Source organism: Entelurus aequoreus, linkage group LG04 (genome assembly GCF_033978785.1).
Source record: "Entelurus aequoreus isolate RoL-2023_Sb linkage group LG04, RoL_Eaeq_v1.1, whole genome shotgun sequence".
NCBI classification, from domain to species: domain Eukaryota; kingdom Metazoa; phylum Chordata; class Actinopteri; order Syngnathiformes; family Syngnathidae; genus Entelurus; species Entelurus aequoreus.
The window spans coordinates 85490075-85506430 of record NC_084734.1 but is presented as its reverse complement, the minus strand read 5'-3'; the positions used below and the strand labels follow the sequence as shown (position 1 = coordinate 85506430).

The window sequence follows — 16356 nt, the reverse complement described above, 5'->3', positions numbered from 1 at the left end:
TGCAGGTATACAGTCCGTAAGCACACATGATTGTATTTCTTTATGAGAAAAAAAATAATAAATACATTTTCAAGCGTTGACCGGTCCGCAGCTACAAAAAGGTTGGGGACCACTGCCTTAGTGCACACGGCAAAGTCTTGACCTCAACCCCATAACAACATATTTGGGGTAAAATAGAAACCAGTGACCTCAGACCACACAAATGTTCCCCAGGATGAGTGGACAAAAAGTCAATGATTGCGTTGATCTTGTCTTCTCAATAACTTTGTTCAAAAAGTCCCCACAGACATCAAAACATCTTCCCCATAAAAGTGTGAAAGCTCTTTCAGTTCCTTAACATTATATAAATGATGGCCAAGTATCCTACATATTTACACTGGTATTAACACAATATCAAAACCAATAATTATTGACTGTGTTTCATAGCCATTCCTAAACACTGGCTTACAAAGGACCCTTCAAAATAAAATTCAGGTATATGTCCTTTTCATTATGGCAACATTTCTCCTTCACAGAGGCAGATATCAATGGACGCAAAGGTTTGTAGACTTTCAGTTGTACTTAAGTAGCATGCCCTTCTTTCTGACTAACTCCCCCTTTTGACTGCTCAACTCTCTCTGTGGTTATCTATGTAATGGGCTGGGGGGCATGGCAATGTGACTCTCATCTTTATTCCATGTAACTAAAAGCTTTGTCAATAATTCCAATTAATGATTGAAAATGTACTCTAGTCCTTTTGGACGTCTTTTTCCAATTGTCAATGTGCAAAAACCCACACAATGTGTAACTCTTAGAATCTTTTGTTAGTATGTTCAGTTCCTGTAAAGTTGATGGGGTCTGCTTAGCTGTAATCACTGTGGGAGAACAGTTTGAATGAAGGGCATCTAGAATTAGCTTCCTTCTTCTCTGGCAGATTTTTCCTTCTCTGTCCTTGTCCAATGTTGAGGTGACATCTACCCGCCATACATACACAAGGAGAAACAAACATTCAGTGAGGCTTTGCTTATATTAAATCACGTCTCTATTATTATAGACCAGGGGTCGGAAACCCGCGGCTCCGGAGCTGCATGCGGCTCTTTGACCACTCTGATGCGGCTCAGCTGCATATTTGCCGACCCTCACGATTTTCCCGGGAGACTTTTGGATTTCAGTGCCTCTCCCAGAAATCTCCCGGGACAAATATACTCAGATTTTCACCCTAACATCAATAATAAGGGTAAACGCAATCTACAACCTGTACTTACAGCGTGCCAGCCCAGCCACATATTGTATGCAGCTTGGTGCGAGCCCAGCCACATGTTGTATGCAGCTTCTGCGTGCGCACGTGAGTGACAGCAAGGCATACTTGGTCAACAGCGATACAGGTTACACTGACGGTGACCGTTTGAAACAACTTTAAGACTGTTACAAATACGCTACACTGAACCCACACCAAACAAGAATGACACACATTTTGGGAGAACATCTGCACTGCAACACAACATAAACACAACAGAACAAATACCCAGAATCCCATGCAGCCCTAACTCTTCCGGGCTGCAATATACACCCCCGCTACCACCAAACCCCCCAACCCCCTCCGTGCGTCGGTTGAGGTGGGCGGAGAGTTAGGGCTGCATGGGATTCTGGGTATTTATTCTGTTGTGTTTATGTTGTGTTACGGTGCAGATGTTCTCCCGAAATGTGTTTGTCATTCTTGTTTGGTGTGGGTTCACAGTGTGGCACACATTAGTAAGAGTGTTAGAGTTGTTTTATACGGCCACCGTCAGTGTGACCTGTGTGGCTGTTGACCAAGTATGCCTTGCAGTCACTTGCGTGTGCAAGCAGAAGCAGCATACATCATGTGGCTGGGCTGGCATGCAGTTTGTACTGGTTGTAGAGGGCGTTAAATACTATGCTATCACGGTACGCCCTCATTATTGATGTTAGGGTGAAAATCAGCAGACAGTCGAGAGTATAATTGCCCTGACATTGCGCCATTCATATAAAACTCGCGAGACCCCTGGTTTATACATGGCACAAAGCAAAAAAAAAACTTTGTATACAGTGTTATTTCATTTTAAATTTCAAAAGAGTTTTGTGGCTCCCATTGTTTTCTTTAATTTGTGAAACTGGTCAAAATGGCTCTTTGAGTGGTAAAGGTTGCCGACCCCTGTCGTAGACATATAGACTTGTCCTTCTAAAACACAAATTCACTGTTAATCAAACAAGCCAGGTCACAACCTTCTTTTTTTTCCCGTTGAGCCAATCAGAGGCTGTGGATGTGATTGTTGTGCTGGTAAGTGCGATTGTGTAGTGTGAATAACATAACATTTGTGTGTGCAATAATGCTAAACACATCGAACATCATGAGGTTTTGCAAAACGTTACACTCTTATTTTTGACAGAATTCTTATCTGTTCACACATACGGTGTACGGTCTTCACCACCCTCTTTTGAGACATGTACACTTTTTCCCCATCTCTAATAATAAAGTATCTCCCAAAAGTGGGTACACTTCTCACATTTCATCGGACGGCCGGATGATGCTATCTCATAGTTGTTGCGTTTTTCTTTTTTCTTGCATTGAATAAAGAGCACAGACGACCACGTAAAATTCCTTGTGTGTTAAACATACTTGGTCAATAAAGCTGATTCTGATTTCAGCAACCGTTGTATTATATCATCAAGGGATAATACAATAGAAATGAGGTTAGTATATAACTTACAATAGTAAGTGTACAGCTTGTATAGATTTATTGTCTTCTGAATATAACTCAACACAGGTTGTCGAAGCAGCTGCTAACACAGGTGAATGTGTCCAAAGTATGAATATTTACTGTAAATATAATATTTACTCACCAGAGCTCTGCTTCAGACTTGCAATGCATGCTGGAATTAATGTTTCCCTCAATGAATACAAGGTATACACTGAATAAACTATAACCTTTTCATTTCTATTCTATTTCCTTGAGAAGATGTACTGGTTACGGTTGCTGAAATGTAAGGCGTATATTTTGGTGAGATACAGTACTGAATGTCAACAGCTAGACAACAACAACATAGTACTTTACCTAATGTCAACAGCTTGACAATATAAGGGTACTAATAATAATTATGGATTATATTTATACGACACTTTTATAGACACTGAAAATGCTTTACAGTGAGAACTGAAAACCCATCATTCCTTCACTTCACATTCACACAATGTGGTGGTTAGCTACATTTGTGGCCACAGCTGTCTGCGGTAGACTGACAGAAACTTGGCCTCTCGACTACCTCCAAACATTCATTCACATACATACAATAGTGTGTGTGGCACTGGTGAAGGTGGTTAAGGTGTCTTGATCAAGAACACAACAGCAGTGACAAGGATGGCGGAAGCTGGATTCGTACCAGGAACCCTCAAGTTTCTGGATGGTCATTACCATCTGAGCCACGCTGCGCATATACTGACATGTTCGAAACTTCTCTGATATCCTCCCCCTCCCTGTATGTCTGTTTTGGTGTTTGTTTGATCCTCCAGAGGTCATGACCACTATTGAGGAGGGAGATGTGGACGAAATGACCAAGAGGAGGGTGTACGAAGCAAATGAGAAACCGGGAGCTCTCTGGCACATCTATGCGGCCAAGGACGCTGAGAAGATCAGAGAATTGCTCCGCAAGGTAAGCAGCCATTGTATACTTTTTTTTTTTTACTTTTTACTATAAAAGTTGCAGTGCCAGTAGATCTGCAGGCTTGTGCTGTTGACACCTGTTCTCTGCCAAGGTGGGAGAGGAACAGGGTCAGGAGAACCCTCTAGACCATGACCCAATTCATGACCAGAGCTGGTACTTGGACCAGATCCTCCGTCGCAGACTTTATGAAGAATATGGTGTCCAGGGCTGGGCCATTGTGCAGTTCCTAGGCGATGCGGTTTTTATACCCGCTGGAGCTCCACACCAGGTTAGTTAAATGGAGAAGAACAGGGTGCGGTGCCAGAAAACATGATTTAACTGCACTGCAAAGAGCCAGTGTTCAAAAACAAGAAAAAAAAATACAAAAATGAGGGGTAATTTATTTGAAATAAGCAAAATTATCTGCCAATAGAACAAGAAAATTTGGCTTGTCAAGACTTTCCAAAACAAGTAAAATTAGCTAACCTCAATGAACCCAAACATACCTTAAAATAAGTATATTCTCACTAATAACAACTACTACTATATGAGTACGTATTTACTATTGATATCATTGAAAATAAAACAGCAAAGTCCATTTGGCTGTCATCTGTTTTAATGAGACACAACTTGTGGGTGTTGATGACACAGCTTTGCAACAGTTGATATTATAGTTTCAAGCATGTTTTACTCAATATAGGTCATCAAATCTCAGCAACAAGCTGTAATATCTTACTGAGATAATTTAGGACCAAAAACCCTTAAAACAAGTAAAACACTTTAACATAAAATCTGCTTAGTGAGAAGAATTTTCTTATCAGACAGAAAATAAGCAAATATCATCCTTATTTGAGATATTTATTCTTACTTAGATTTCAGTTTTTGCAGTGTGATCATTGTCTATTTGTTCTTCTCAGGTACACAACCTGTACAGTTGCATCAAGGTGGCTGAGGACTTTGTGTCTCCAGAACATGTGAGACACTGTTTCAGACTGACCCAGGAGTTCAGACACCTTTCCACGACTCATACGAACCATGAAGACAAGCTACAGGTAAAAACGTAACCATATTGTCATGCTAACTCTCTAAAGTTGGATTTACACTGCAGGTCCTGATTTAACACATCCAGGTTTAATTTACGTTGCTGTTCAAGTTCCAATATCACTAGAGGTGCTCAATAACCAGCTGGTCAATATTAGGAATTATGACATTGCGCCAGTAATCCGATAATTTAAAAAAAAAAAACATTTTAGAAACCTTCCAATGAGGCGAGACTCCATACTTTCCTACATGTGGGTTAAGGTGAACAAACCACGCGCGCCTACCTCGTGGAATGTTTCAAACTGCCACGAAGATCACCGAACCTTACAGTAGATACAAACATGGGGTTGGTCATGCCGTTGGTCGGACTTCTTTACTTATCAGAGGAAGACATCCCACCTGCCACCCTAACCAAATGTCTTGCAAAAACTTTGCAAGGAAAGAAAAGTAACACCTGGCTCAGACACGTTAAACCTCATTCGCCACCCACTAGTATCCACACCGGAAAAAAAAGAAGCTATCGTTGCCTTATTACGGTGCTAAGTGTATTGCTCGGCAGTAACATTATGCAAGTAATATTCGTGTAAGTAATCTTGCGTCCTGACTTGGGATGTATATCATTAGGATTTATCCATACTCACACCAATATCGATATTTTCTATCGATACCGGTATTCATCGGTACTACTGTATTTTTCGGTCTATAAGGTGCACTTAAAATACTTTCATTTTCTCAAAAATCGATAGTGCACCTTATAACCCGTATGTAAGGTTAATGTACAGAATAATTATTGTAGTGCTTACCGACCTCAAAGCTATTTTATTTGGTACATAGTGTAATTAGTGTGACCAGCAGATGGCAGTCACAGATAAGAGATACGTGCAGACTGCAAGATGACGCCAGGAAACAACACCAAAACTTCAAATGTTCCATTGAGAATATAGAACATTACACACGGCGCTCAAAAATCTGTCAAAATGTTTTAGTATGACTTTGAAGCCGCACCGCTTGATGGATTGTCGGAGCATTAAGACTACCGTAGTCAGATGGGCTATGATTCAACATACAGTATTATTATGGTGTGTGTATAAAGACCACAAAATGGCACCTATTAGGAGACATTTTATCTGCCGTTTTGTTTTGAAAATTTATGCAAAACTAACTTATCACCTTCTGGTACCTGCTGATGTGTATTTGGGATCTCCTTAAGTCCTTAAAATTTGCACGCTTCCGCCATTCTAATCCGTGCCAAACACCGTAGTTGATAAGCTTCTTCTTTTTTTCTATCTTCTTGTTATGGGACATTTGTCCTCCGCTGTTGCCAAAAGTAGCGTAAAGTTCTAACGTAAGGTCAGAAAGTAAAACATAATCTATGCAACATTTTGACCAAATAACCACCATTACATGTTACGTAGACCACAAGGAAGTGTTTTACATTTACAAAAAAAATCATATGACCCATTTTAATGCGCCTTTTGTATGAGAATAGACCCGCTCATCGGCACAACATCGGTAACATCTCACAGCAGGAAAGTCTTTGATCAACACCTGCTTTTTAAGTCTTAAACAAGTCAACAATGTTTGCTACTGCAGTTATGTCATCATCTTCTAAAGAGCACACAGATCCATCGCTGTTTCTATTCATTACACTTACATTCAACTCGCAATATGTAGGTATGGCCCCGATGTGCAGAGAACATACCTTTTTACATGATATATCAGATATCATATAAATCAATACGGTCAATTAGTATGTTAGGTGGGTGTGCATTTGGTAACAACAGGAATTGTTTGTGTTGTAACACACGGACATAGGCTATATTGAGTGTTGACAGCTACCGATCAATGTACCGTATTCAGTCGCAGTTTTTTTCATAGTTTGGCCGGGAGTGCGACTTATACTCAGGAGCAACTTATGTGTGAAATTATTAACACATTACAGTAAAATATCAAATAATATTATTCATCTCATTCATGTAAGAGACTAGACGTATAAGATTTCATGGGATTTAGCGATTAGGAGTGACAGATTGTTTGGTAAACGTATAGCATGTTCTATATGTTATAGTTATTTGAATGACTCTTACCATAATATGTTACATTAACATACCAGGCACGTTCTCAGTTAGTTATTTATGCCTCATATAACGTACACTTATTCAGCCTGTTGTTCACTATTCTTTATTTATTTTAAATTGCCTTTCAAATGTCTATTCTTGGTGTTGGGTTTTATCAAATAAATTTCCCCAAAAAATGCGACTTATATATGTTTTTTTCCTTCTTTATTATGCATTTTCTTATACTCCGGAGCGATTTATAGTCCGAAAAATACGGTATGCGCGTGTGTAGTGTGTACAAAATAAATAATAAGGCCCAGTGAGCAAGGGCAATTCTCGATTGTTGGCTTTGTACACTCAAGAGACAAAGCAAACTGAAACGCATTTAAGCAAGATGTGTTTTGATGCCACGCAAACACAGTGCGATACAGTGATGTCAGATGGCGACTCGAGATACTGCTTCAAAACAACCTTATGGATTATTATATACTGAACAAATATAAAAACGCAATACTTGTTTTTGCTCCCATTTTTCATGAGTTGAACTCAACGATCTAAAACTTTTTCAAAAGACTTATTCCTCTCAAATATTGTTGACAAATCTGTATAAATCTGTGTTAGTGAGCACTTCTTCTTTGCCAAGATAATCCATCCGGTCTCAGGTGTGTGGCATATCAAGAAGCTGATTAAACAGCATGATTATTGTCCCTTCGTCTGCATCCTTCCATCTCGGGAGACAATAGGGTAGATCCAAAAAGGGGGGGGTCTCACTGGGATGGTCCCTCCCATGGACGGAGATGGCCCCTGGCACCTGTTTCCTTCGCCAATCGGATGGGCTTAGAACCGGTATCTGCTGGAGTGACCTCTCCAGTGGACCTGTCCAGTGGAGCTACATGGCCTGGGCATAGAACTATGGAGGGCAAGCTGTTGTCCAGGCAGCAAGCCCCCCCCCCCCACTCCGCATGGCTAGTGGATCCAAGGGAGCGACGAGTGTCGATACAACTTGGCACCAGCGACGCCGAAGGAGTTGCCGGAATGACGCTACAAAATCAAACCGCCTTCAGGACTCCGGCTCCGGATTTTCTGTCAGGGTTTACTCCCTTAGCCTTACCCTCAAGTGGGTTGACCGCAAGGCAGCGGTGGTTTTGAGATTGGAGATTTCCTTCTCCTAGATGGGCTGCCTTACCAGGTTTACGAGCCCCATCTGCCCGAATGCGGCAGGTAGCACGGGGGTACATCTTACCCGTGGCGGTGTAAGTCCGACCTGACTATAAGTTGTCCCTTAGTCTGCCAACAATTAAAGGCCACTCTGAAATATGCAGTTTTGCTTTATTGGGGGTCTGGGAGAGTCAGAAAAGCATTCAGTATCTGCTGTGACCACCATTTGCCTCACGCAGTGCAACTCATCTCCTTTGCATAGAGTTAGTTGATCAGGTTGTTGATTGTGGTCTGTGGAATGTTGGTCCACTCTTCAATGGCTGTGCCAAGTTGCTGGATATAGGCAGGAACTGTAACACGCTGTCATATATGCAGATCCACAGCATCCCAAACAAGGGTGTCATGTCCGGTCAGTCTGCTGGCCATGCAAGAACTGGTATGTTTTCAGCTTCCAGGAATTGTGTACACATCCTTGCAACATAGGGCCGTGCATTGTCATGCTGCACCATGAGGTGATGGTCTCAGGTGAATGGCACAACAATGGGCCTCAGTATCTCGTCAAGGTATCCTTGTGCATTCAATGCCATCAATAAAATGCACTTGTGTTTGTGGTCCATAACATAGGCCTGTCCATACCATAACCTACTCAGTGGCCTAGTGGTTAGAGTGTCCGCCCTGAGATCGGTAGGTTGTGAGTTCAAACCCAGGCCGAGTCATACCAAAGACTATAAAAAATGAGACCCATTACCTCCCTGCTTGGCACTCAGCATCAAGGGTTGGAATTGGGGGTTAAATCACCAAAAATGAATCCCAGGGGGTGATCAAGGGTGATGGGTCAAATGCAGAGAATAATTTCGCCACACCTCGTGTGTGTGTGTGACAATCATTGGAACTTTAACTTTATAAACCCACCCCCACCACTGGCCACAACGTTGACATCAGCAAACCGCTCTCCCACACGACCCCACACACGTGTGGCCATCAGCCCTGAAAGAAACGGGATTCATCTGTGAAGAGAACACTTTTCCAACTTGCCAGACGTGTCTGGATGTGAGCATTTGCCCACTCAAGTCGGTTAAGATGACAAAGGCAGGATGACCAGCATGCAGATGAGCTTCCCTGACACTGTTTCTCACAGTTTGTGCAAAAAATCTTTGGTTATCTCAGTGGTTCTCAAACTTTTTTTGTCATCCCCCACTTTTTACAAGGGGGAGTTTTCAAGCCCCACCTGCCCCCATCGCCCCAACAGAACGCTAATGCCAAGCTTAACATTTTCAAATTTATTGAACATCAAGTTGTATACATTCAAACTCAATAACATAAAATAACATCAAGTTCAATAATAAATAAAATAACTGTGCAGCTGTGGTATAACTTGCATCAAGTTCAATAATAAATAAAATAACTTGCATCAAGTTCAATAATAAATAAAACAAAAGTGTTATAACTTGCATCAAGTTCAATAATAAAGAAAATAACTTGCATCAAGTTCAATAATAAATCAAAAAAAGTGTTATAACTTGCATCAAGTTCAATAATAAATCAAATAAAAATGTTATAACTTGCATCAATTTCAAAAATAAATCAAATAACTTGCATCAAGTTCAATAATAAATTAAATAAAAGTGCCACTTTGCAATCTTTGCAAAAAAAAAAAAAAAGGAGCTATGCATTTGGCAAGGCAGGGCAAGTGAACATAAGTTTTACAGTACTCCAGCATTAGTGGCTGCAATGAGCCTGTTTTGCACTGCAAAGCTTTTCAAATCGGGGTTGCAGGCTTGACACTGCCACTCTTAGCCTGCTACCCATCCCCGCAAAAGTTTGTTCCGCTTAGCCCCGCCCCCATTAGTTACTGTTGCTATGTCTGTCAAACTTTCGCTCCTACCTAGAAATTTAAAGCCTACAGGAAAAATAAGTAATTTACATGTATTTATATAGCGGATTTCACAGACAGAATCAAAGTGATTTACAGTGTGTATAGAAAATGAAAGCATAGTAAAAAAAAAAAAATCTAAGAATATAATAATAAATAAATAAATTTAAAGTCAAATTTCCTCCCGTTCCTCGCGCCCCACCTGTCATGTCTGTATTCCCCACCAGTGGGGCGCGCCCCACACTTTGAGAAACGCTGGGTTATCTAAACCAATTGTTGCAGCAGCTGTCCGGGTGGCTGGTCTTAGACGATCATGGAGGTGCACTTGCTGGATGTTTGTCAAATCCACCATTGTTTAACTCTTAAATACCCCTAAATACCACCCAACGAAACACCTAAAACAAACCTGCACATGTCCGAAATGCACACAAATAACTTCACTAGTATCGACATCAGGAAGCGGAATTTTGCCACAAAACAAAATGAAACTGGGGAAAAAAATGTTTACAATCAAATGTCACCACTAAAGTTTAGTGATGTTTTACTCTCCATGTGCTTAAAGCTTGCTTTCTTGTGTTTGTAGGTGAAAAACATCATCTATCACGCTGTGAAGGACGCTGTCGGCACGCTGAAGGCCCATGAACCCAAACTAGCACGCCCATAGGCACTAACCCTGTCCTGAGACCATTTCTTTACATGCAGACACTATTACACACACACACACACACACACACACACGTATAAGGTGCAGAGTACAGGTATCAAGTGTGGTGTTTATATATGGGCTTAGAGCATGTCAAATGTATGGAAAGGATTCAACCTGGTTTTGGACTTGTGGGCGCCACTTTGAAGGAAATCCTTTATCGCTGTCACACAGTACGCTCAAACTTGTCTAGTTTTCCCATTTTTATTTCAAAAAATTTTCTTTGAATAATTGTATTTAAGGTTCATTGTGTTTGTCGTTCCCATTGTATACGTATGTATGTGAGTAACGGAGGTATAAGCTGGCGTGCCTTGGCAGCAGATGTTTAGCGACCATATACGAAACTGAAATGTCCGTTCCAGGCTCATGTTTCTATTTTAATGACGTTGACGTATTACTTCAATAGACGCAAGGTTAACCTGTTTTTGTAGAATTTTTTTGCTGTTCTTGCAGTTTTGGAGTGTTTTCCAGTGCTTCTACCCTAAGCGGCTGAAATGTGTGAAGCAGCCAGTGAAGGGAAGCAGACCAAAGTTTTGTATTTTTAGTTTCACTTTCAAAATAACAAGATTTTTCTTTTATTATACACCTGTTAATCATTACACGGGTGGATTTCATAGAAAAAAACATTTTTTGGGGGGGTTACTTTGTTTCATAGGCTGAACTGCAGATTTGCAACATTGTTCTAAAATCACATTTGCAGCTGAACAGAACTACTGGTCATTAACATTGTATCAATATATTAATTGATCTTAGCGGTTTGTTTGATTTTTCACAATAAAGGTAAGAAAAAGGCTTGTGTGTTTTGTCTAATTGTTTTGTAAAAGGTAAACTATCCATATTGTTGCAGCTTGGAGCATTTGTTCAACCCTTGTGCACCAAAAACAAGCTTTGCGTTGATTATGATAGTTCAGTTTGAAAGTCGGAAATTTAGCCAGGGAGTCTTTTACCATTTTTTATTTTTTCTCAAATTCTGATTGGTTTTATTTGAACATACAGTACAGGCCAAAAGTTTGGACACACCTTCTCATTCAATGCATTTTCTTTATTTTTTTATGACGAAGGTCCTGAGTAGTCGTGAGTTCAATCCCGGGCTCGGGATCTTTCTGTGTGGAGTTTGCATGTCCTCCCCGTGACTGCGTGGGTTCCCTCCGGGTACTCCGGCTTCCTCCCACCTCCAAAGACATGCACCTGGGGATACCGCCCGATTGTAGCTGAGATAGGCTCCAGCGCCCCCCGCGACCCCGAAGGGAATAAGCGGTAGAAAATGGATGGATGGATGGATGTTTAAATTGTAGATTGTCACTGAAGGCATCACAACTATGAATGAACACGTGGAGTTATGTACTTAACAAAAAAAGGTGAAATAACTGAACACGTTTTATATTCCTTTTTCTTCAAAATAGCCGCTGATTACTTTTTCGCACACTCTTGGCATTCTCTCGATGAGCTTCAAGAGGTAGTCACCTGAAATAGTTTTCACTTCACAGGTGTGCTTGAAGCTCATCGAGAGAATGCCAAGAGTGTGCAAAGCAGTAATCCAAGCAAAGGGTGGCTATTTTGAAGAAACTAGAATGTTTTCAGTTATTTCACCTTTTTTTGTTAAGTACATAACCCCACATGTGTTCATTCATAGTTTTGAAGCCTTCAGTGACAATCTACAATGTAAATAGTCATGAAAATAAAGGTGTGTCCAAACTTTTGGCCTGTACTGTATATACAGTTTCAAAATGATGCGTCACATTTTTACATTTTCTTTTCAGCATGTCAAAAAGGAGTAGGAAAAAGCAACGCTTATTTAATCCTACCTCTTTTCCACTTCACATCAATGACTTACATGTACGTTCACTCCCTGCACTCTGTAAGTACACATTTCAAACATTACAATCTGGAGTTCCAAGACATTCATCAATATTATTCTTTGTACTTTGTAAACACTTGCAGTGGATCATATTAATAAATTTACTTAATCAATTCCATAATTCAATTCCACATAGTAATATAATAGTGTGTAGTGTGTGTGCATACAAATGTTTTAAGTTACATTTTTCTCTAAGGTTATATTTCGTTTCTTGAAGAATTGTTCATTCTTGGGTAACAGGTTATAGTTTGCTTTGTAAAAAAAAATCACTAAATTGAATTTCAATATTCTTGATTCAATAAATAAAGGGTTTGTATGTTCTCTTGCATATCCAGCATTGTGTATTATCCCAATTAACCTTTTTTGTAACACGATTATTAAATGCAATGTACTGTTGTAGTTATTTCCCCATATTTCTGCACAATAACTCCGATACGGTAACAGTAGTGAGCAGTAGAGAATATGGAGTGTTTTTAGGTCCACAACATATTTTGCTTTATTCATTATTGAAATATTTCTTGCTACTTTGATTTGAACAAAAACAATGAATTATGCTTTTGATTGCAACGTTGTTGGAATCATAAAGTACACACATGTTCTCTTAAGACCTCTTTAACGGACTAATTTTGATGTATTACTAAGCTTTACTAATGAAAACCCAATGAAACTCAGGCTTGCCTATTAAAAAAAATGTTTTGGTGTAATTGCGTTCCTTAACCACCAAAAGGCGCCCCAAAACCATGAAAAAAAAAGAAGTATATATATAATATATATCTGTATATATATATACAATATATATATATATATATATATATATATACATGTGTGTGTATATATGCACACATGTTTATATGTGCGTATATATATATATATATATATATATATATATATATATATATATATATATAATGTGTGTATATGTATATATGTAATGTATGTATGTATTTATTTATATGTATATTTATACATATATATATATTATATTGGGGTGGTATAGCTCGGTTGGTAGAGTGGCCGTGCCAGCAACTTGAGCCTCAAGTCTTGAGGGTTCCAGGTTCGATCCCCGCTTCCGCCATCCTAGTCATTGCCATTGTGTCCTTGGGCAAGACACTTTACCCATCTACCCACACTGGTTTAAATGTAACTTAGATATTGGGTTTCACTATGTAAAAGTGCTTTGAGTCACTAGAGAAAAGTGCTATAAAAATATAATTCACTTCAATTCACATATATATATATGTATATATATATATATATATATATATATACATATATATACATACATACATATGTGTGTGTGTATGTATATATACACAGTGAGGCGAACAGTTATTTGATACATTGCAGATTTTGCAAGTGTTCCCTCTTACAAAGCATGCAGAAGTCTAATCTTCATCATAGGTACTCTTCAACAGTGAGTGACAGAATCTAAAACAAAAATCCAGAAAATCACTTAGTATGATTTTTAAGTCAATCAGTATTTTATTGCATTGTATTTGATACATCAGGAAAGCAACTTAAAACATTTTGTACAGAAACCATGTTTGCAATGACAGAGATTAGATGTTTCCTGCAGTTCTTGACTAGATTTGCACACACTGCAGCCCACTCCTTTTATACAGATCTCCAGATCCTTCAGGTTTTGGGGCTGTCGCTGGGCATTGTAGACCTTCAGCTCTCTCCCAACGATTTTTAATTGGGTTCAGGTCTGGAGACTGGCTAGGCCATTCCAGGACCTTGAGATGATTAATACACAGCCACTCCTAAGTTGCCATGGCTGTGTTTTGGGTGGTCATGCTGGAAGACACAGCCCCGACCCATCTTCACTGCTCTTACTGAGAGTAGGAGATTGTTGGCCAAGATCTGGCGATACATCGGCCCCATCCATCCTCCCCTCAATACGATGCAATCATCCTGTCCCCTTGGCAGAAGATATTGTGATGGTCTTCTTGGGTTTGTACTTATTGATGTGTATTTGTGGGTCTTGTCATCCTCGTCCAGACAGAAGTGCGACCATGGCAGTGCGGCTGGATCAAAGGAGACGTCAGAGACGCTTTACTGAACCAAAAGTTGCTTTGTTACAAGAGACCGTCATTATACAGGTCTGCAGTACCTGGAGGAGGTTAAGCACTCCCAACTTGGAGAAGCCAAACCATCAGTTTTATATTCCTCCTTCCTGTCTCTCTGTGTGTGTTGTGCAGGTCTACAGTTCTATCTCGGATGTCCTGACACAGCTCTCTGGTTTTGGCCATTGTGGAGAGGTTGGAGACTGGTTGATGAGCGTGTGGACAGGTGTCTTTAGGTAATGAGTTCAAACAGGTGCAGTTAATACAGGTAATGAGTGGAGAGCAGAAGGATTTCCTGAAGACGGCGAGAGCCGAAATTCTGACTGGTTGGTAAGTGAGAAACTATGTCATGCAATAAAATGTAAGTTAATAGTTTATAAATCACACAATGTGACTTTCCGGATTTTTGTGGTAGATTTGTTCACTCACCGTTGAAGAGTATACCTTTGATAAAGATGACATACTTCATGCAAAATCAGCAGTCTATCAAATACCGTTCTCCTCACTGTATGTGTGTGTGTATCTATATGTATACATACGTATATGTATACATATGTATATGCATACATATGTATATGTACGTATACAGTATATACATATTTATATGTATACATGTATATGTATCCATATGTATACTTATACATGTATACATATGTATACATGTATATACTGTACATCATTATAACACTTAAATTAGGCTTTTAAAGTTATTTTGATGGTAGGCTAATGTAGCCGATATAGACACTTACATCATGTGTTGCCTTCATTATAATACAAACCCTGTTTCCATGAGTTGGGAAATTGTGTTAGATGTAAATATAAACGTAATACAATGATTTGCAAATCCTTTTCAACCCATATTCAGTTGAATATGCTACAAAGACAACATATTTGATGTTCAAACTGATAAACATTTTTTGCAAATGATCATTAACTTTAGAATTTGATGCCAGCAACATGTGACAAAGAAGTTGGGAAAGGTGGCAATAAATACTGATAAAGTTGAGGAATGCTCATCAAACACTTATTTGGAACATCCCACAGGTGAACAGGCTAATTGGGAACAGGTGGGTGCCATGATTGGATATAAAAGTAGATTCCATGAAATGCTCAGTCATTCACAAACAAGGATGGGGCGAGGGTCACCACTTTGTCAACAAATGCGTAAGCAAATTGTTGAACAGTTTAAGAAAAACCTTTCTCAACCAGCTACTGCAAGGAATTTAGGAATTTCACCATCTACGCTCCGTAATATCATCAAAGGGTTCAGAGAATCTGGAGAAGTCACTGCACGTAAGCAGCTAAGCCCGTGACCTTCCATCCCTCAGGCTGTACTGCATCAACAAGCGACATCAGTGTGTAAAGGATATCACCACATGGGCTCAGGAACACTTCAGAAACCCACTGTCAGTAACTACAGTTGGTCGCTACATCTGTAAGTGCAAGTTAAAACTCTCCTATGCAAGGCGAAAACCGTTTATCAACAACACCCAGAAACGTCGTCGGCTTCGCTGGGCCTGAGCTCATCTAAGATGGACTGATGCAAAGTGGAAAAGTGTTCTGTGGTCTGACGAGTCCACATTTCAAATTGTTTTTGGAAACTGTGGACGTCGTGTCCTCCGGACCAAAGAGGAAAAGAACCATCCGGATTGTTACAGGCGCAAAGTTGAAAAGCCAGCATCTGTGATGGTATGGGGGTGTATTAGTGCCCAAGACATGGGTAACTTACCCATCTGTGAAGGCGCCATTAATGCTGAAAGGTACATACAGGTTTTGGAGCAACATATGTTGCCATCCAAGCAACGTTACCATGGACGCCCCTGCTTATTTCACCAAGCCACGTGTTACATCAATGTGGCTTCATAGCAAAAGAGTGCGGGTACTAGACTGGCCTGCCTGTAGTCCAGACCTGTCTCCCGTTGAAAATGTGTGGCGCATTATGAAGCCTAAAATAGCAGAAG

The 16356-nt window shown here is 39.9% G+C and overlaps 1 protein-coding gene across 3 annotated transcripts in view; it reads left to right on the top strand.

The window, feature by feature from the left end:
* kdm3b (lysine (K)-specific demethylase 3B) overlaps positions 1 to 11263 on the top strand; it is a 49009-nt gene extending 37746 nt beyond the window's left edge. For 2 of the 3 annotated variants that reach the window (XM_062045906.1, XM_062045904.1), the window contains exons 21-25: positions 516 to 539; positions 3509 to 3648; positions 3752 to 3928; positions 4557 to 4691; positions 10352 to 11263. In XM_062045906.1, the coding sequence (XP_061901890.1) occupies positions 516 to 539; positions 3509 to 3648; positions 3752 to 3928; positions 4557 to 4691; positions 10352 to 10432 (557 nt within the window). In that variant the 3' untranslated portion in view covers positions 10433 to 11263. The remainder of the gene's footprint in view (positions 1 to 515; positions 540 to 3508; positions 3649 to 3751; positions 3929 to 4556; positions 4692 to 10351) is intronic. The other variant, XM_062045907.1, reaches the window with a different exon arrangement.
* The last annotated feature ends 5093 nt before the right edge of the window (positions 11264 to 16356 follow it).